The sequence below is a fragment of the Desmodus rotundus genome, chromosome 8 (genome assembly GCF_022682495.2).
Source record: "Desmodus rotundus isolate HL8 chromosome 8, HLdesRot8A.1, whole genome shotgun sequence".
Taxonomy (NCBI): Eukaryota; Metazoa; Chordata; class Mammalia; order Chiroptera; family Phyllostomidae; genus Desmodus; species Desmodus rotundus.
The window spans coordinates 80,966,503-80,988,535 of NC_071394.1; the positions used below are offsets into that span (position 1 = coordinate 80,966,503).

The following is a 22,033-nucleotide window of genomic DNA, read 5'->3' on the forward strand; positions in this document are numbered from 1 at the left end:
CAGGGCACATACTTAGGTTGTGGGTTCAATCCCTGGTTGGGGCATGTATGGGAGGCAACCAGTCAATGTTTCTCTCACACATCAATGTTTCTTTCTCTCTCTTTATTCTCCTCTTTAAAATTAATAAACCTGTTGTTTAAAAACTCCTATATTAAAAAAGGAGAAAAAGCCATAGGAGAGAGCTGATTTCTTTGCAGAAATGAAAACTGGTCCTGTGACTAACACAAAAAGAGTAGCCCATTTCACATTATATGGCCACTGTGAGCATATGAATTAGTGAGCCTTGTCTTCCCATGGGGAGGCAATGAGCTACGCTGTAAGAATTACATCTTCATGCTAGACTGGTCCCAGCATGGCGGGTAGAAACCTAATAGAAGCTATCAGGTACATGTTGGCTTTTTTGTAACTCGTTCTCTTTCATATATTTTCCTCTAGATGATTCTGCCCATGTGCTTTGTCAATAACCCCCACTGTGTGTGATTGTTTCCAGGTGGTGATCATGGAAGTCCAAGGCCTCAAATCCTTGGCTCCCAATCGCATTGTGTACTGCACAATGGAGGTGGAAGGGGGAGAGAAACTACAGACAGACCAGGCCGAGGCCTCTAAACCCACGTAAGTTTTGTTTCTCCACACTTCCCCGTCCACAAGGTTGTGTTCATGGGCTCCATTTTGGCTAACTCCAAGTTAAAGGTCTGGTCTCCCAGAAAAGTTCTAGAAGGCATGTACTCTGTCTATTTTTCAAACAAGATTACTGGATGACATTTCTATTTGGCAGCCATAACACTTGTTCAAATTCCTTTAAAGCAGAGAACAGAAGGAAATTAAAGAAACATTTGCCCTTCTGGTGCTTTGTGTGTTTACCTTAGAGAGGTGTGCAGGAGAGTTTGATATAAACTTGTTTTATTTTATTTTCTAAATAATATTTGGTTTATTATAGAAACAATTTTTTTAGTCTTTTGGTGCAGTGTGCAGGAGACTTTGATATAAATTTGTTTTATTATACTTTCTAAATAATATTTGGTTTATTATATAAACTATTTTTCAAAATCTTTATGTGCCAGTTACAAATATATTAACAAAGCAGCCTGTTACATTAGACCCAATACCTCATTCCTTAGGTCAGTACGTATCTGTCAAATGCTCACTGTGTGTGTACAAGGTACTGTTGCACAATACAAAGGAAAATAGTCACTGTTAGAGCTCTACAGAGCTTACATCTGAGTGTGGGCATCAGAAAAATAATCACACAAATATATGAGTATAACTACAAATACTTATTTTTTAAAATATATTTATTGATTATACTATTACAGTTGTCCCATTCCCCCCCCCACTCCACTCCATCCTTCCCACCCCCTCCCTCCCACATTCCCCCCTATAGTTCATGTCCATGGGTCATACTTATAAGTTCTTTGGCTTCTACATTTCCTATACTATTCTTACCCTCCCCCTGTCTATTTTGTACCTACCATTTATGCTACTTATTCTCTGTACCTTTCCCCCCCTCTCCCTCTCCCACTCCCCTATTGACACCCCTCCATGTGATCTCCATCTCTATGGTTCTGTTCCTGTTCTAGTTGTTTGCCTAGTTTGCTCTTGTTTTTGTTTTAGGTGTGGTCGTTAATAACTGTGAGTTTGCTGTCATTTTTACTGTTCCTATTTTTGATCTTCTTTTTCTTAGGTAACTCCCTTTAACATTTCATATAATAAGGGCTTGGTGATGATGAACTTCTTTAACTTGACCTTATCTGAGAAGCACTTTATCTTCCCTTCCATTCTAAATGATAGCTTTGCTGGATACAGTAATCTTGGATGTAGGTCCTTGCGTTTAATCTTGGGTAATGTAATTATGATGTGCCTTGGTGTGTTCCTCTTTGGGTCCAGCTTCTTGGGGACTCTCTGAGCTTCCTGGACTTCCTGGAAGTCTATTTCCTTTGCCATATTAGGGAAGTTCTCCTTCATTATTTGTTCAAATAAGTTTTCAATTTGTTGTTCTTCCTCTTCTTCTGGCACCCCTATAATTCGGATGTTGGAACGTTTCGAGATGTCCTGGAGGTTCCTATGCCTCTCCTCATTTTTCTGAGTTCTTGTTTCTTCATTCTTTTCTGGTTGGATGTTTGTTTCTTCCTTCTGGTCCACACTGTTGATTTGAGTCCCAGTTTCCTTTGCATCACTATTGGTTCCCTGTACATTTTCCTTTGTTTCTATTTGCATAGGCTTCATTTTTTCATCTACTTTTCGAACAGATTCAACCAATTCTGTGAGCATCTTGATAACCAGTGCTTTGACCTGTGCATCCGATAGGTTGGCTATCCCTTCATCGCTTAGTTGTATTTTTTCTGGAGCTTTGAAGTGTTCTGTCATTTGGGCCTTTTTTTTTTTTTTTTTTTTTTTTTTTTTTTTTTTGGTCTTGGCGCTTCTGTTACTTTAAGGGGCGGAGTAACGCTGGTCGCTGTGCTGTGACGCTGTATGTGGGGGAGGGGTCGAGAGGGAGCAATGGCGCCCACCTCACTCTCCTCCGGATTTCAGTCTTTCACTCCGATACCCACAATCAAACTGGGCCCCTCTGGTGCTCCAAGGACCTCTCCTGTGAGGCTGGGAGTCTCTCCTGCTGCTGCCCCAACCCCCACCGGTGCTTTCAATCAGAGGTTTGAGGCTTTATTTCCCGGAGCTGGAGCCCTGGGTTGCGCAGTCTGCTTCGCTCCCTGCCTTTCGCCCGGTTTATCTGTGTGCGAATGTGGGGCCCCAGGGTGCTACCCACTGCTCTGCCTGCCCCGCTCTCCGCCACTCTGAGTCCGGCTCTCTCGGTTTATCTGCACAAATGTAGGGTTGCAGGGTCTGCTAGTGCTCAGACTGCCTGCCCCATTGGTCCCACACTCCGCCAGTCTCAGTCCCGCCACGGCCACATGAGTCTTCTCCACCCTGGTGCCCGTCTCCGCCCCTCCTACCAGTCTGGATGAACGTTTATTTTGTATTTCCTTGGTGTTGGACCCCCTTGCCGTTCGATTTTCTGTCAGTTCTGGTTGTGCAAGGAGGCGCAGTGTGTCTACCTATGCTGCCATCTTGGTTCTCTACAAATAGTTATTAATGCTGAGGAGGAACGAGTGCTTTGAGAGGAGATGGCAGGGAGACCTGAACCAGTTTGTGGGGACAGAATCATAGTCAGTTTTCTTTAGGAGTTATAAGACATTTGGACTAATATTATGAGAGGGGATCCCCCCAAAAGAATTTATTTATAAAATATTTTGTATTTATTCTTACATATTTAAACTTCAGCCACCTTCAAAGTACTCTACATTTGATGTAATACACTTATCAAGAGGGTTTTTCCACTGCTCAAAACAGTTTTTGAACTCATCAATTCTGATGCCTTTTAGTGCTTCTGCCATTTTTTCTTTCCCCTGTTCCACATCAGCAAAACGTTTCCCTTTGAGGACTTTTTTCCATGTAGAGAAACAGAAAAAAAAAGTTGCTTGGGGCAAGATGGGGTGAATAGGGAGGGTGGGGCACAGGGGTCATGATGTTTTTGATCAAAAATTGCTGAGCAGTCAGTGCAGTGTGGGCAGGTGCACTCATAATTCACCCATCATAAAATAGGCAAACGCATTGAAGAGTCTTCAAAAAAATTCGCTGAAGCCGAACTCAGCCTCTCACAACAATGCCACTGGTACACTGATATAGATGGGTTCCTAGAACACTCACCTAGTGGGGGAAGCCTGTAGGTGAAGGGGAGGGCCCACCCTCCAGAAGATAATTCTGGTTTTTATTTGGGTGCCCCTCATACACAAGTTTAGCAAGGGTAGTAGAATTGGAGAGAAGGCTCCAGGCAGAGTCAGCTTGTGCAAAGGCCCTGTGGCCAGGAGGAATTGAAAGAAGGCTGGTGGGACTGGTGGTCAAATATTAAGGTATGTGTACACTGCCAATGAGACAGGAAGGGGACACACTGTGAGGGGCTAGAAAAAGCTAGCGTGGAGATGTATGATTAGACATGTGTTTTGAAAAGATCATTCTGGCTGCAATGGAGGGGACCAGAGTTGATGCAGGAGACCAGTTAGTATCCTGTTGCAATAGTTCATAGGGGTGTTGATAAATTCATTTGGGTCAATAGATTCTTGAGCCTCAAGGATTCTTGAGAAATCACCACTCTCTTCTCTCCCTAACTAGTCTCTCTCTCTTTGCTATTTCAATTAAGCCATCTTAGACTAATAAGAATCTTTTTTTACTGTTGTTAATTTCATAAGAAAGTCATAGAAAGGGTAACTCCAAACAGCACCTCACTACCTCTCATCCCCCACAGCATTATGAGCTATTTAGCAGAACTTATCATGATGTTCAAACAAAATAGTTCAAAGAAAAAAGTGAGGCTTTCCCAGACTAGAGAAAACAGGAGGACATTGTATGCCTTCAAGTGGTTCTTGCATGAATGGGCAAAGGCCAGACACTCAGAAGCTGGGTGAAATTAATGAGCGTCCACAGGAGGAAATAGAAACCAGTGCAGCTTGTCACACACTATGCTTCCTCCACTTTTTAAACTTAGTTTCAAACTGTAAATGAATGCGGTTTCTTTTTTATTATTGTTGATTAAATCTCAAAATTTTCCCCAACTCTCACCATGGCCTGATCTCTATCAGTGCTACTATATTATGCTGCATTATTTTTATGTGCTTTTTAAAAAATGTGCCATGTGGGGGGAAGAAAAACCTGTTTGGTGTTTCTGCCAACCTTTTAAGATGTAGGGCCAATTATTATGTGATGAGTTAGGTAAGGAAGGAAAAGATTCTGCTTATTCTAACAGGCTGTTGCTTTACAAGTGCTATTTTAACCCAAAATGTAATTCATATCATTTTATTGGGCTTAGAGGTTTCAGTTGCCAGGGTAAATGATGAGCTGAATTTCATGTGCTTGTGAATGTTTGAAACAGAGTTTCAGATTACAAATAAATATGGAATACTTAGGTTTACCTTCTTAAATATTCATAATTCACATATATATTCACTCATATCCATACATGTGCATAATTATGTCCATATAAATAAATATCTCACACTGAAATCTTTTCTAGCTAGAGTATATATTTTTTATTTCTCTTCAATCAGTGAGTAGGTATTATCAAAACCCCACTGAGGGTAGGTTGGCTGGTTGGTTGGTTGGTTGGTTGGTTGGTTCACTGGTTGCTTCTTTTAATACAGTAGGGATGCAAGTTTCATGACTAGCATCAAGTCAAATCAGTTGGCAGTGGCAACCTAGAGTGTTGTGTTGAGAAAGATTCTGAAGCCAAATCCATGTTCACAGGAAAACAGTGCCATGATCAACTTACAATGTCTGTTATGGCAATGGAAGGGGTATGATTGCCTGTATTTGCCATTTCCATACTTTCCTAAAGAAATATACCCAGAGTTGAAATCTACCAATGCTCTTGTTTCTTCCTGTCCTTCCCTTTATCCTTTCTATATAAATTCTCCTTATAACCACTACTGGTCTTTTGTTTAAATCCACTATTTTTTCCTGATTCCCTGCTTTACCTTTTGTCTTGTCACAGTTCAGTTCTGGTAGTTTTCCTCTGCCACCAGTTTGACCAGTTTGATTTGATAGGATAAATGAGCCTGTTTGTGCAGGTGCATTTTCTTCTTCCCTTGTCTGGACTCAGAATCTTCTCCATCATTTCTTTTTTTTTTTTTTTGAAGCTTATATTTCTTCTCTTTCCTCCTCTCTTCTACTTACAGTTTCTCCCATTCAGCTTTCATCTCTGCTACTTGATTTTGATTATCCCAAAAAATATCCTTTGAGGGTTATCTTTCATCTGTCCTAATAACTCTACCTCCATCACCTGATAAGTTAGCCTTTTCTTGCCCTATTCGTCTTCTGAATCTTGTCTTTGATTCTTCTTACAGCCAGCTGATGCCATACTTTAGTTATACATTCTAAAATGAAAATTCCACTCAAGGCTATTTTATTTGTTACTTATAAATTCTATTGATGCGGCTACCGAGTATTTCACCCAATAACTGGAACATGAACACCTTAACTTATGTCTTTTTTTTCAAGTACAGCCACAAATGCAGGAGTAAATTGCATAGCCCACTTTGTCCAAGAATGTGCTTTTAAAACTTCAATGTGTAGAATTCTCTAAGAAAAATAAGGGTAGGGAGAGTGGAACCTTGGACAAGTAAATCTGGGAAATATAAGACATTACATTGTCCTCTCTTTTTGAGTTTTTCACAGTATATATGGTCATTTTAAAGGCTTTGGAAATTTCTAACAGTAAATAAATTTATTTATCCCTAAGTTTCCAATCTTGTTTTAATTAACACCTATTAGCATTCATTCGAAATACTGGTTTATAGTGTACAAACCCAATAATGGAGATTTGAAACTTTCCCCCCCTTCCTTTGTCAATGTCATCTCTTCACTTAGAACAAGAGCCCTGTCTGGCATGGTCGTTTTGGAACAGTTGCCTATAAGAATGCTGTGTTCCTGAGTTAAAATACATTTTGCTTGGGAAAATGCTGTGTGTGATATGTGTATGTGTAGCCACTGACTCATCCTTCATGCTATCAATCTCCTTACAACATGTTGGTTATTTTCTGGCAGACTATACACCCTCTCCTGGGTTTTTAATGTGGAAAGCCAGGAGAATATATAATCAAATATTTTCAAGATTTATATTTATTTTAAACAATATTGCCTACATTTACAACACATTTTTTCCTGCCTCTTAAAGGAAACCAGTGGATGTGGAAGCTGAAGCAATTTTTAGGTGAGCAATCTCAGGAAGGCATGACAATGGAGAAGGGAAATACTTGTGGGTTAAAGAACCCAGATATTTTTGGCCAGCTCCTCTGAAATACAGCAGAGGACTTTTCTTGCCATGAGGCAGTATTTTTCAAATGGCGGCACTCTCACCTCTGTTGATAAGAGATTGTATTAGGTATTACCAAGACACCATTGACTAACACAAGACCATGTGATAAGGAAGTCACTCCTTTTCCATTTCTTTTCAGTTCTTCTGACTAAGTCAAGAAGAATGTTTTGCTTTGGTTCTAGTATATCTTGAACACTTCCACAGGTCTCACATTCCAAACCTTCTACAGGCAACAGCCTCCAGGCAGAATTTAATAGCATTATTTAGATTTCATTTGACAAAAAAAATTTTCTGTGTAATGAATCATTGGGATACTTTAAATGGAAAGAGAATATCTTTCCTGAATGGCTCCTCTGAAATTTAGATAAAAGGAATGATATGAAGGGCTGGCACTTGCATTCTCTCAACAAGTGTACATGGAATGCTCTACTTGTTTCCAACTAAGGCTGGGGCTACAGCCATAAATAACGTAGGTAAAGCCTTGGCCTCATGGAGAGTACGCTCTGATACAGGACACAGGCAATAATCAGTGAACAAGTAAAAAGGATGACAACAGACTGTAGTTTGTATTACCTCCCACCATGGCTGGTGTTGCCCCTTTGTCTACTGCAGCAGTGACATGAGGTTTCCTTTCTAAAGAAATACATTGACATTTAAAAAGTGAGTTAATTTAAATAAAATATATTAAGTAATAGCACAGAGGATACACAAATATGATTTTTAAAAATCATGAAAGTAATCTTTTGTCTTTTGCCACGAAAGTGGACATGGCAAAGTTTGGGAAGATAGTATATAAATTACTTGGGGAAAATTGATGCAAGGAAACCTGTCTCTCTCAGTAGATTTGTACAGTATAAGTTAACCTCTAAAGAAAGCATGCCCTGAGGATTAAATACCAGAGAAAATTAAGTAATTCTGCTAAAGAGAAAGGCAGTTTAAGTTAGCAGCCCAATACTGTGTTGACTTATCGGAAATTATATTCTTCTAAACTGAAACTGAGAATGCCATTTGGCATCTGATTATGTAACAAGTTCATTATTTCCTGACAAGCCATGGGCTTCATGATGTATGGACTTCATTATTGTCAGAAATTCAAAAACACAATCAAACTGTCTCCTACCATGTTCCAAGGGATATAAAAATAAAATACCTTAACTGGTAAATCTTGCTATAGTCCTAGCATTTTCCAATGGCACCTTTTCTGATAAGACCATATTTTAAAAAAGAGCAAAAACACAATTACATTCTATAACATTTTTGTTTTATGAAATATATTATTTGTCCTAATGTTACAACTCAGAATGGGCTCAGCTTACTAACCAAATTATTCATAGAAATGTAGTTCCATTAAATCTCCCCTACACTAAGTCAAAGTCAGAAAAAGGAAGTTGTAGCCTTCAATCCTTGCCTCGTGTATCATCTTCTTAGAGTACTTCCTTCCCCAATATAATAAAAAAGTTTTCTGTGTACAGGTCCTTGGGATACTTTAAATGGAAACAGAATATCTTTCCTGAATGGCTCCTTTAAAATTTAGATATAAGGAATGATATGAAGGGCTGGCACTTGCATTCTCTCAGCAAATGTTCATGGAATGTTCTACTTGTTCCCAACTAAGGCTAAGGCTATAGCCATGAATAACATAGATCCAGCCTTGACCTCATGGAGCATACTCTAGTAAAGGATATAGGCAATAACAAATGAATAAGTAAATATAAAGGATAATAGCAGGTTGTATTTTTGTTCTCAAAGAAATGAAAAGGCTGCTGCACTAAAAGGCAATGTAGGGTGTTCTACTGGCCAAGGAAGTCAACTCATAGGTAACATGTAAGTTGATACCTGAAGGATAAGATAGAATCAGCCATTAGGAGAGCTAGAAAAAGCATTTTAGATACAGGGAACAGTAGATGTAAAGGCTTTGTGGTAGGAAGGGCCTCGATATGTTCCTGGACCAGGGAGGAGAGCATTGTGACTAGAGTTTAGTCAGTGAGGAGAAGCATGCTACAGGAGGAGTCTAAAGAGCAAAGCAGGGACAGACAGTCAGAACCTTATAGGCTGCATAAAAGATTTGAATTTCATTCCAAGACCATGGAGAAAAGCCACTGGAGGATTTTAAGCCAGGGATGGTATGACTGGATTTCCACCTATAAGCCTGAAGCATCTTTAAGGACCAGAGGAAACTTGGAACAACAGGCATATTGGTCCACAAACATGGAACAAACATGCCTATTTGCTAGGCATTAGCATTAGAGTGAGGAGTAATGCAGATGTGGCCCTTGACATTGCAGAGCAATGGAGAAAAGCTGGCTGAAAATATTCCAAGTGCTGGGGCACACAGTGATAAATTCTCCAGAAGCCACTATAGCTTTTGAAAACTGCAAAAGGCACCACATGGGAAAAGGGCCTTCTCAGAATCAGCTCTTTTCTGTCTACATTTCTCAAAACTCCATGCTCAAGGTCATAGTCCAGGAGACATTCACATAGTACTCAGTGGAAGCTTGTATACCATTTCTCTTGTTTTTCTTGTCTAAGAAAAAGGCTTAGCTTCTTTTAGAGCTAATTAAATTATAAATGGTAAAGGCCAGCACTGACCTGGAAAATCAGTTTTGCTAGGCTCCCTGAAGATATGTGGGTTGGGAGGAAACAAAATTGTAATCACAGTTTGGGATGCTCAGAGATTGTCCTGCCTCCCAGACCAGAAAGCTGGGTCCAAAAGCCACAACTTTTATTGAAAACCAGTTTGCGTTTACTCATGAGCTGGAGGATGAAAGTACAGTGGCTGGTAAAACAGCAAGCAGTGGGGTAGACATGGGAAAGGAACAGGTGATAGAGAACAAGCTTTGCAGAAGGAGCTGCTAGTGCTGCACCTGACTCCATGTAAATTTACTTCCGTCTCACATAGGTCACCATGCTTTTTAGCATCACCATGTGCTAAGATGTGGTATCCAAGATCCCTTCTCCCCCAACAATCCTAAAGTTCCTTTTCATCCAGTTGATCCAGAGAAGGTTCATAATGGCACATCTAAAGACAGAGTTTTCAGGAATTGCAAGTAACTTTCAGCTGGTGAAATTTCTAAAATTGGTAGGAGGAGTTCCAGAATTGGATGATCATATGGTAGCTGGAGTTTGACATTTAGACTGTAAAGCTCCATCTAAATGTAAGAAATCCTTGACAGTTCTGATGTCATGAGTCGTCCAATGTTAGGTAGACATAACACAGGGATGTATTTTTTTATTGGCGCTCCAAGAACTAACTGACACTAGGTCCACTGCCTTTCTGGTTTAGCTCTTGAATACCCTGCCTGAGTTTACTTGCCAATTATAACTAATACTGAGTAATCTGAGAACCCATCTTATCATGCATCACTGTTCAGTGGAAATCCAATTCATTTCTCCCCACGTGTGAAAAACCACTCTACTTATTACTTACTGATCAGGGAGGATCTGGAAAGGAGGGTCATATAGCTACTTCCCTGTAATAATAGAATGCAGCCCAGAAACTCCACAGTCTCACTAATAAGAAAATGGGAAGGCTTGGATTAGATTCATCAGTGCATGGAAGCAGTCTGGTGTCATGGACCAAAGCCTGGAATGGAAAGCCACAGCACTGGGTCTGTGTCTCAGCTACGTGACCTTGGGCATGTTACTTAACTGTATGTGCCAAATTTTCTACATTCTTGTGAAAATTAAATTAACTAACATATCTAAAATACCTAAAACAGTGCTTGTCACTTACTAATTATGTTAGCAATTATTACCATGGCTTTATTCTTGTTTGGAGGGAGAAGGGAGAGATGGAAAAGAAAAAGTGACCTGGGTCTAAAATAGTAACCACTAACATTGATTCAACACTTTGGGCCAGGTGCTGTACTAAGTATTTCACAGTCAATGTCTTATTTAATGCCCTAACAAAAACTCTTAAGATAGGTACTATTGTTATTCCCATTTTACTGAGGTTCAGAGAGGGTAAGTGATTTGGTCAAAGTTGCACAGATAATAAATAGCTGAGCCAGGAGTCAAACCCAAAGCCTGTACTTTTAACTAACCCAGCTACCCTATCTTTCTGAAAGAAATCACACCACTAAAGGAAGGTAATTTGATTACCATTGACTATTCAGCAAAACTATCTAATATGGCTCATTTCCTTTCCATAACTCAGTTTTCTTGTGGGTTAAATCACTGGCCCTATTTAAATGGTGATGAATGTGCTGTCACACATTAGGACTAGCACAGATGTTCCATCTAAATGCAGACACTCAGCTCAGCAGGCATCATTCTACCCATATCCAGCAGCACTGCTAGGTGCTACATAGATGAGTCTGCAAAGATGAGCCAGAGGGCAGAGGTGGCCCCTGCCCTCAACATGCTAACAAAATTCCAGGACAGCCACTAATGACAGTGATCATCATCCTTCTTCATGCAAATCAGCATCAATAACAATTTCCCCAACCATTTATTGAAATCTAGGTGCTGGGCACTGAGCTGGCTGGTACCCTATGGTTGCATCTAACAGACCTAGTCCAAATCCCAGCTCCACCATTCACCAGCTGGGTGACCTCAAGCAAGTGGACTCTCCTTATTGAGCTTCAGTTTCCTCCCATTTGAAAAGGAGACAATATAACTGGCTCCTTGGTACTGGTGTTGAAAAATGATGTGATCCATGCTAAGGGCAGAGGTCAATGAACAGCATATCATAACCTCTCAAGAAATATTATTAATAGCCAAAAACCCACTATAATCTCACTGAAGCCTACATGGTACTCTTAAGAAATAGATAACCATTATCCCCTCTTTACATATAAAGAAAAAGCTCAGAGAAGCTAGGACGTCTGCCCTAAAATCCTACAAGTCCTCAAACCCAGGCTTTATGACTCCAACCACATGGGCAGCAAATCGTCAAGTCTGCCTGATGGTAAAGGGCACTACTGCCAAAGGCTGGAGGACAGACCCTCAGTGTGGGCCGGCATCCACTGGGTGATGCGAGAGCAGGAATAGAAAAGGGCAGTGTCCTCCCCGAGCCTTCATGCAGAGTCACAATACACACAGCATCCAGCCCCCCTACAGCCAGGATCTCCACAAACCCATTCTTTCAACTTCTTTCTGGATCAGAGCCTTTGTTCAAAAGAGGTTAGAGTGCTGCTGAGATAATACTTCCAAGTATTGGTAAGTGCTTTATTTGTTTTGAGCAAAACCCCCTGTGCTGTCGTAAAGGTCAATTCACTACAGGGAGTCAGGTGAGTGTGGGGCCTCCAGGGAAAACAGATACTCTTCTTGGCATAAGACCAATCATCAGGGTGTTTGGAAATTTCCAGGGCTCTGGTGCTTAAATTCTGGAGTCCTTCGAAATTCCCCAGGGTTCCTTTGTAAAGACTTAAAAGCTCCCCCACCATAGTTTCTGGTTCAGAGGGTTTGGGGTGGAGCAGTTATTTCAGGGAGGCTTCTATAGCTGGGAGGGACCTGGTTGGAAACATTTTAGTGATTCTATGGAAGATAAGGTTTAGCATAAGCATCAGAGCAAAAGCTTTGGATGAGACAACCCCTAGTTTGGATCCCAGTTTTGCCACTGACATTGTTACATTGGGTAAGTTACTGAATCTTTCGGAACCTCAGTTTCTTCACAAAGGATACATACAGGCTTGTTGATGAGGATTCACATTTAATTGTATATGAGAAGCACCTGGCACAAATATAAGCGCTGTTACTCTTTTCTTTACAATAACTGTTGCTGTCAGTGGATCCCAGGTAAAAAGGAAAACAGTATAGGCCGTCAAAGTCAGGTGGTATGAACTAAAGAAGCTTAAGATACTCGATCTCTCAATTAGATGCCCTTTAACAGTTTCCCGTGGAATGTGTTCGTTTATATGTAGATTTCTCACTTGCACTTGGAAAAATCTATGTATCAGGCTAGTTTTCTTATAATGCCTTACATGTGTTAGGTAGCCAGTTATCCAATTTGAGCCAATTATGCTTAATTGACTCAAAGCTAAGCCTTAAGGGCTAGTGATGAAAGGCTCTGGGAGAAGCTAAAAATGAGGCATGTGCTGTGGAATACTACTCAGCAGTAAGAAAAGATGAAATACTGCCATTTGCCACATGGATAGACCTCAGAACTGTTATGCTAAGCAAAATAAGTCAGAAAAAGCTGAGAACCATATGACTTTTCACTGATATGTGGGATGTAAAACTGAGACTCATAGACACAGAGAACAGTATGGTGCTTACCAGAGGGAAGGGGGTGGGAGGTAGTAAAGGGTAAAGGGGGCCAAATATATGATGACAGAAGATGATTTGACTTTGGGTGGTGGGCACACAATACAGTATACTGATCATGTATCATAGAAATGTACACTTGAAACGTATGTAATCTAATAACCAATGTCACCCAAACAATTTAATAAATAAATAAAAGAAATTAAAGTGTTTATCCATTTGCATAAAAAATAAAATAAAATAATAAAAAGGAGTCCCATTTGATGGGCTTGGAAATCTCTTTAGGATACGATGATTATAATGATATAATAAGCAGAGATTGCTCCATTTAAATGAGTGTTCAATATTTGAAAGAACAGAAATGGCTGAAAAATAGAGTGACCCCATTGTATGAGTTCTTATTGACACCAAACCACCGTCACTTTTCAAGTAATGAGTGAAATACATACACATGCATGTGCACACCAAGGAATCGCTAGGTGCATCACAAATTAAACTAAATCTATATGAATTTGAGGGTATCTTGACATGTAGCCAACAGGCTGTCATGCAGTCTAATTAAGGCAGGGTTTTATTAAGTTTCTTTTTTTGGTAAATTTACTGAAGAGATAAAAGGAATAAAAGAGAGCTCTTGTCTACCATTTCTTTACATATCAAGAAGTACAATTGAATTGCAGTATCAATGTTTGAGGATTATTAGGAAAGAGGAATTGGAGTCAGGAATCTCAGTGTCTGAAGTCCCAGTTCGGCCCCACCATGTGTCCTCACAGTGTTTCTCTCCCTGTGGGTCAAATTGTGCAAATAATCTCTACTTGAAGTACAGAACTAGGTGATTTTCTGTTGCATTGAATGTATCAAGGCTTAGGATCTGGAAAACGCTTCTCTCTCCTTCTCACTTTCCTACTTTAAGGAGACCCCAAACAAAACAAATCTCAAAACCAGCCTATTCTCTAGAAAAGGCAGCCTCTAGAAGAACTCATTGTGCTCCTTTTGTTGTTTGTGATCAGAATTCATCTCAAGGGTCTGCTGCCTCCTGATCTCACAAATGCATGTAAATCAGGGTGACAATCAGCTTATGGAGAGAGGAACACAAGATGCTATTCACTCCATTCATTCAATCAGTCCTTCCTCTTCCTCATCTATGGGAGTGGCTATTACATGTAAATACTGTGCAAGGTGCTGGGATATAGCAGGAACAGAAGAAGCAAAACTCCTGCCACTCTGGCACCCACAATCTAATGGGACAGACAAGCATTAGATCAGACCATTTTTAAATCACTGTAAATGTGCATCCGAGTTTGGCTTTGGTCTTACAATTCAGTCACAATTTATTATAGAGCTTTCTTCAACCTTGCCTTTGGAAAGCCTAATAGTCAAATGTTATTTCAAAGTCATGTATGGTGTCATAGCCAATCAGTGTGACAAATGTCTATAACACAAGCAAGGTATGTCATTCTTCCTTGTTGTTAATATCTGAATATTCATTTTGAAGTACCAGTGAGCATTTCAAATGCATTTTGAAGTCAAAATCTTTATACGTGCTTTATATGTTGGAATCCTATCAGTCAGTAAAACTATAAATATAAATACATATGCATTTACCAAAATGTTAACACATGTAATAACTGACCATATAAAATTGCTTATTTTATATGAAAAAAACAAGATTTTCAAACAGTTAAATAAGTAGATGAATATTAAAAGAATGTGATTTAATAGCTTTATAATGAATATTATATCCCTTTTGAACCAAGAAATCTTTATAAAACTTAAATAATAATTCAAGGCAGAAAACTAAAGATTAGGGTATGCTAGAATTCTAATCTTTGTAGATGCATTTCGTGTAGTAACATTTATCACATTAAACAAAATAAGATAAAGCTTACCTTAATCCGTGCCTATCTGAAAGGAAGGAAAGCTTAGTAACTTGCTGTCACAGTTAACAGTTCCCCACACTGCAGAGCTGACCCAAAAATATTTCACTCCTCCACCAACCCTCGAGGCAAAATAAACATCTATTTGCTGTCTATCCTAAACGTGTCCTATAAAGGCACCAGGGGGAAGTTTTTAGCTGATAGTGCTAAGAAGTTATTATACTGTAGTAGCAAAAGTTTAAATTTTGATTATTAAAATTTTATAATAGTTATAATGATAACTAAATTGTTAACAATTTTATTTGATTCTTGTAGTCCAGAGCTTATTTTATGATGTCAATACTTTAGCCAAATATTTGCTTGTAACCCTCAGCTCATTTAGCATTCAGCTGCCGTGTCGGTTCAGGGCTCCTCCAGCTCTTCTTTGATTCAGTGGAAACTAATCAAGTTGGGAAGTCAAAACTGTTTTCATTAAGTTGGTTAGAAAGTATCCCCAAGAAGTGATGATTGAACAAGAAGGAACCAGTCAGGCAAAGCACATGCTGGACAGAGAAAATGGAGAGTTCGGAGACCCTGTGATAAGAAGGAGGTTGGCATGTTTGGGGGCTGGGGCAGAGTGAGCAGATTGAGAGGGGAAGGAGATGGAAGGGAGTCAATGAGGTCAGATCCCAGGGTCTGGAGTGCAAGGTAAGAAGTTTGGATTTTAAGCCCAGGAATAACCTGATGGTATTATATTTAATTCTTTAAAAATTCCATCTGGCTGCTGTTGTCCGAATATCTCTACAGGGCATGGGCGGCCCTGGAAGCTGGGACATTAGCTGGGAGGCTGTTGTTGTCCTATGGCAGATGATAGTGGCTGGCCATGGCAGGGTAAGGGTAGTGAGAAAGACAAGTTCAAAATACATTGGGACCTAGAGCCAAGACTCTCCTTATTTCCATTTTCTACTCTTTCCCAAAGAGAGTACTATGCCCTCTGGAGATTGCATTCTAGCCCTGCACAACATTTGGCCCTTCTCTCATGAGTTTGTGATTATTTATTACCTCCAAACCTTGCTTCACACACAGGGCTTGCCAATTTGCAACTTGTAGTTCTAGTGCCTTGGTGAATAACCTTGAATGAGTTGAAGCCAGCCAGCCTCTCTTACAACCTTGTGGGTAATGGATGTGCGGCTGGGAACTGGGACAGTCAGTTCTCTAGCTGAGTCTTTTATTTCCCCGCAAGGATTTCTCTACAGCTGTACCAAATTTGTTCTTTCCCCACATTAGCAAAGCTGTGGGTTTTTTTACAGACTGTTACATACTGACACTAGGTGACACTGACACCAAACCAAAAAAAGAAAATTAACACATTCACTTCCCCCTGAAGGTTTCATTTCCTGCTTGTTTTGAAAGTCAGAGTGTACTGTGCTTAAGGTAATGCTTGCTGCTGGTAGAGCAGTATTAATGTGAAAGGATCTCAATAACCTACAATGGGTCCAATCTCACTGTGCGAATGAGTGGTTCTCTGTAGGTAATGAAAGTGTTGGGTACTTAAAGTCTTTCATGAGGAAAATGTTTAATTACATTTAAGTAAATCAGGCTTGAGTCCAACTTTGCAGTGGGATCTTAGACCCAGGACTCTCCTAACAGATGCAGCTACCAAAAAATCTGGGTGGGGAATATGTATTTTATGCCTATACTTCAAAAAATATTTTCTTTTAGTATCTATTTTGTGTCAAGCACTGTGCTTGGTCTTATTATTGCCTAGTATTTAAAATCAGATTTGATGTTCCTAATTAAAAAGTTGCCAAAAATTGAAAGTTAAAGAAAAATTAAATATTACTCATGATCACAATACCTGGCAATAATGATTGTAAATGTTTTGTGTTGTTTTCCAGTTTGCTTTTCTGTATCTCTGAGTGTGTGTACACACTCACCCACAGATATATTCATGTGATAGATAACCTTTTGTGGAAATCTTTATACTCATCTATGACTATTTCCTTTGGAGAAATTCCTAGAACCGGTATTATTAGTTCACAACTAGTTATTTCCTTTCTGTTTGTGACTAGAATGACCAGCTCATCCCAGTTTGTCCAGGATTTTTTGGTTTTAACCCTGAAAGTCCTGCGTCCCATGGCAAACTGGCACAGTCGGTTGCCCTGTTTGAGTGACCTCCGTCACCCTGAGGGAAAGTGTAAGGCTGATAGTCATTCACTGATTTAGTTGTGGGAAGCCCGCGAGTCTTCAGCTTCCACCGTCAGGATGCTGTCATTGTCTCTGGGAGCCTCAGAGGATTCGTTATTGCTTTTAAACTTGAGCTTGGAAGTAAGATGCAGCTCTGTTGTTTCTATACAAACAGCAAGCAAGTGGTTGTGCTCACAGGAAGGTCATGCTCCAGCCTCACTGAGCAATCTCAGTTTGCTCCATTTGTCTGGATACATAAAAAGCTTCACAATTAGAGTTATTGTATAAATAGCAGAGTGATACTTAATGTAACTAAGCAAACAGATTACATTGCGCTGTTTGTACATTGGGGTAAAAACAACATGTTAGTTATGTTTAGTTATATTTATTTGTGTAGGATCTTGGTTGTTTAAAGCATCAGGAGAAAACAAAGTCATGGATTAAAATACATAGGGAGAGACCATGAAATTAACACAATTCATTGTAGGATTTTTCTAGGTTTTTTGCAATAACTAGTAACAATTTAAGTCCTTTTCTTAAATTGTTTGTGAATCCCTTCCCAGTATCTTTAACCTACCAAGGATCAGAATGCCATGTCTATATTTTACGTGCTAAGTTCAGTGAAAATGGATTTGCCAACCAAGTCCAAGGACTAAGATTAATACCAATGACTTTAACTAAAGTAACCTAACATCAGCTACCAACTTCCTTACTTAATACCTAAACTTTTTCTAGGGCCTAGGAAAAATTATTATAATAAAAACTATGGATGTATAAATATAAAAAACAAATATAAAAATAATTTGTAAAAATGAAGGAGAGGGAGAGAGAGAGAAAAGGATTCTCCTTTTTGGCTATTATTATCTCTTTTTAGTAAGTAAACTAAGAAAAAGTTTTGACCCACATTTGAAATGGAAAATATCCAGAAACTAAGAAACCTACATAACCTTGAGGACACTCTAAGTTACTAGGGCTTAATTCTAAACCTAGGTTGCCAGGATGATTGAAACCACAAGTCTCTTGAAACTGATATCAAACACCTTGTTAAAAAGTAGGGTTAAATCACACAAGACTAAAAACCAGCAATATTTGCACTGACTTTGTAGACCCAAAGTACAGATCAGAAGTACATACTTTCTCTGCATGAGGTTACACCTAATCAAGAGATAAGTGATTAAATTTTTTCATAGGGATACTTATTTAAAAGAAAATGGGAAAGCACAGATCCAAAAATATTGCCTGTTCAACAACAACTGTGGTTTCGTGCACTCTACTGCCTGCTGTTTCAGATCTCCAGATCCATTTTACACCCTGACTTTACCTGTTTATTCCACGTCCTGACTCTTACCCATTTCCTTATTCATTAAATAAATAGTAGTTCATATAAAATATGAATTAGACAATGCTTGAGGCACAAAGCATAAAACAATGAACAAGAGAGACACAGGCCCTTCCCTCAGTGATCCTATAGTCTAGTGGAAGTTAACATAAAATATGTAGGCAAATAACACTATCAAAGACAGCAGTGAGTACTATGAAAAATTTAACAGGGTGGTATGATGGATAATGACTGGCTGGGGAGAAATTCCCTCTAGATTTGCTTGTCAGGAAATCCCTCCCTGAGGGTTTGGAATTGAGACTATGTCAAGGACCAGTCACATGCAGATCAAGCAGAAGAACATTTAAGTAAAAAAGGGGTGGGAATAGCTTGTGATATTCAAAGGGCGGAAAGAAAAACATTGTGTCTGGAGTATGTGAGTAAAAGCAAAGTAATAAGAGAGAGAAGCAAGGATCAGGTAGAGCCTTGAAGACTATGAAAGGACTTAAAGGACTTTGGGTTTAATATTAATGGTCACAGGAATTCATCAGAAAGTTGTAAGCAAAGGATGACCATCATGTCAGGTAGCAGGTGGGTGATGGACTGGAGGAAGAAGCAAAGCACTAAGTAGCTGTGTACTATTCTAATTTGAAGTTGAATGGTGGCTTCCTGGTATTTAATTATTATGCTTCAGAATTACAGATATGGCAGTAAAATGGAATGAAATACTAATGCATACTACAACTCTGATAAGCCTCAAAAACATTACAGGAAAGCTCAATGCCAAGGACCACATATTACATGATCCTATTTACTTGAATGTTTAGAAAAGGCCAATCTATGAAGGCAGAAAGCAGACTAGAGGTTGCCTAGGATTGCAGGTGCAAGTGTGATGGGCTGCAAACAGGCACAGAGGCTCTTTTGGGGTGATAATTACATTCTAAAATTGGATTATAGCTGTGGTTGTGCAATGTTGCAAATTTACTAAGAATCATTGAATTGTGTACTTAAAAGAGGTGAATTTCATGGTATGTAAATTATACAGTACTTCAATCAAGCTGTTATCTAAACAATTATCTGGAAATTTTTTCATATATTTCTTTTTTTTAGGAGAGCATAAAGGAGTCTAGTAAGAAGCTACTGCCACTGTCCAAGTAGGAGGTGATGGTGGCTTAGACTGTATTAAAAATGAAGAAAAACAGATATGTTTTGGAGAATGGTACACAAAGGCTTATGGTTGAATTAAGTGTGTGTGTGTGTGTGTGTGTGTGTGTGTAGTGAGGATGAGAGAGGAATCCAGAGTAGCATCCAGGTTTGGATTTCAAGCAACCAGACAGTTGAGGTGCTATTTCCTGAGCTGCAGAAGAGCAGGTTATTCAGTTGTCACCATGCCTGGAATGTCACCATCACTGCGAAGCATGTGGCTAGTAGTTAGTTACTAAATTTTGCACATATGCAAAATTTAACCAAATATAGAAGATTCAAGAGTGTCCCTCTATTAAGATCTCTCTCATTCTCTTGTGCTTTTTTGAGCCTGAAAGAAAATGACTGCTTGATGGCTGATATGCTTGGGGAAGTGCACAGAATCTGCAGCCTGCAGTAGCTGAGTCATGGCCTGGAGGGAGTGGATGCAGCCCAGGGCATTCTCTGCTTTCTCCTCTGTTGTCATAGCAGGAACCAATACAATTCTTTACTCCTCTGCACAGCAGGGAGCATTTCTTTCCAATCTGGTTATGCCCATGGGAGCAAGTCACACAGTAGAACACCTTCCTAACTGGTTTCTTCCTAATTTGTGAATCTGAAGAGAGAAGGAGAAACGCCCTACTTCACCTGCAATAGAGAAAGCCTAAATATTTAGACATTATTAGCGTAAGAAATTGTCCCTGCAAAAAATTCCTCAAGGCAAGGAGCAGATCAACTGATTTATGAACATGTTACTTACCTGGGGCTTCTCAATTTCATGTGACAATTTGAAACGACATCTATTTGAAACCTCAAATAATAATGGCATTTTAAGGAGTTGAGGAATCCTATTTCATCCCACTGGTTTTTAAAACATTGATGTGACACAGTCCAGGTGAAGGGTAAGGGGAATAAATGCATGCTAGTTATCAAAACTAAGCTACCAGGAAAAAAAAAAAAAAGCACAGGTGACTTCCAGCCAAGATGGAGGCATAGGTAGACACACTGTGCCTCCTTATACAACCAAGAGAAGGACAACAATGATTTAAAAACAAAACAAAACAAAACAAAAAACTGACAGAAAATCGAACTGTATGGAAGTCCAACAACCATGGAGTTAAAGAAGACACATTCATCCACACCAGTAGGAGGGGTGGAGATGGGCAGTTGGGCAGAGAGGACTCGTGGCAAGGCAGAGGTTGGAGGACCAGGGCAGGCAAGATGGTGGCTGGCAGACCCAGCAAGGCAGCAGACTGTGGAGTGGGGCAGGCAAGTCTGCAGCTGGCCAGCAAGGAGCAGCTGGAAGATCCTGCGAGGCAGAAGCTGGTGGACCTGGCAGTCCCACATTCACACACAGATATACCAGGAGGAACAAAGGGGGAGCAAAATAGACCGAGCAACCCCGGGGCTCCAGTGCAGGAAAATAAAGCCTCAAACCTCTGACTGAAAACCCCTTGGGGGTTGAGGCAGCAGTGGGAGAAACTCTCAGACTCACAGAAGAGTTCATTGGAGAGACCCACAGGGTCCCAGAACATACACAAACCCACCCACATGGGAATCTGCACCAGAAGGACCCACTTTGCTTGTGGGTAGTGGAGGAAGTAACTGAAAGCTGGCAGAATGCGGAGCAAGCACCATTGTTCCCTCATGGACACCTCTCCCACATACAACGTCATAGCCCAGTGATGTGGGTTGCCCCACCTGGGTGAATACCTAAGGCTCTGCCCCTTTATGTAACAGGCGTGCCAAGACAAAAAAAAAAAATGGGCCAAATGAAAGAACAGATCAAAGCTTCAGAAAAAAATACAACTAAGCGACAAAGAGATAGCCAACCTATCAGATGCACAGTTCAAAACACTGCTAATCAGGATGCTCACAGAATTGGTTGAATTTGTTCACAAATTAAATTGAAAAATGAAGGCTATGCTAAGTGAAATAAAGGAAAATGTACAGGGAACCAATAGTGATGCAAAGGAAACTGGGACTCAAATCAATGTTATGGACCAGAAGGAAGAAAGAAACATCCAACCAGAAAACAATGAAGAAACAGGAATTCAAAAAACTGAGGAGAGGCTTAGGAACCTCCAGAACATCTTTAAACGTTCCAACAGCCAAATTATAGGGATACCAGAAGGAGAGGAGGAAGAGCAAGAAATTGAAATTTTATTTGAACAAATAATGAAGGAGAACTTCCCTAATCTGGCAAAGGAAATAGACTTCCAGGAAGTCCAGGAAGCTCAGAGAGTCCCAAAGAAGCTGGACCCAAGGAGGAACACACCAAGGCACATCATAATTACATTACCTAAGATTAAGCAGAAGGAGAGAATCTTAGAAGCAGCAAGAGAAAAGGACACAGTTACCTCCAAAGGAGTTCCCTTAAGACTGTCAGCTGACTTCTCCAAAAGAGACCTTGCAGGCAAGAAG

At 39.9% G+C, this 22,033-nt stretch overlaps 1 protein-coding gene across 12 annotated transcripts in view; it reads left to right on the forward strand.

The window, feature by feature from the left end:
• Positions 1 to 22,033, forward strand: part of CADPS (calcium dependent secretion activator) — a 494,727-nt gene that overhangs the window by 255,252 nt on the left and 217,442 nt on the right. For all 12 annotated transcript variants that reach the window (XM_053929773.2, XM_053929767.1, XM_071222267.1 and 9 more), the window contains exon 6: positions 491 to 612. In XM_053929773.2, coding sequence (XP_053785748.1) covers positions 491 to 612 — 122 coding nt within the window. The remainder of the gene's footprint in view (positions 1 to 490; positions 613 to 22,033) is intronic.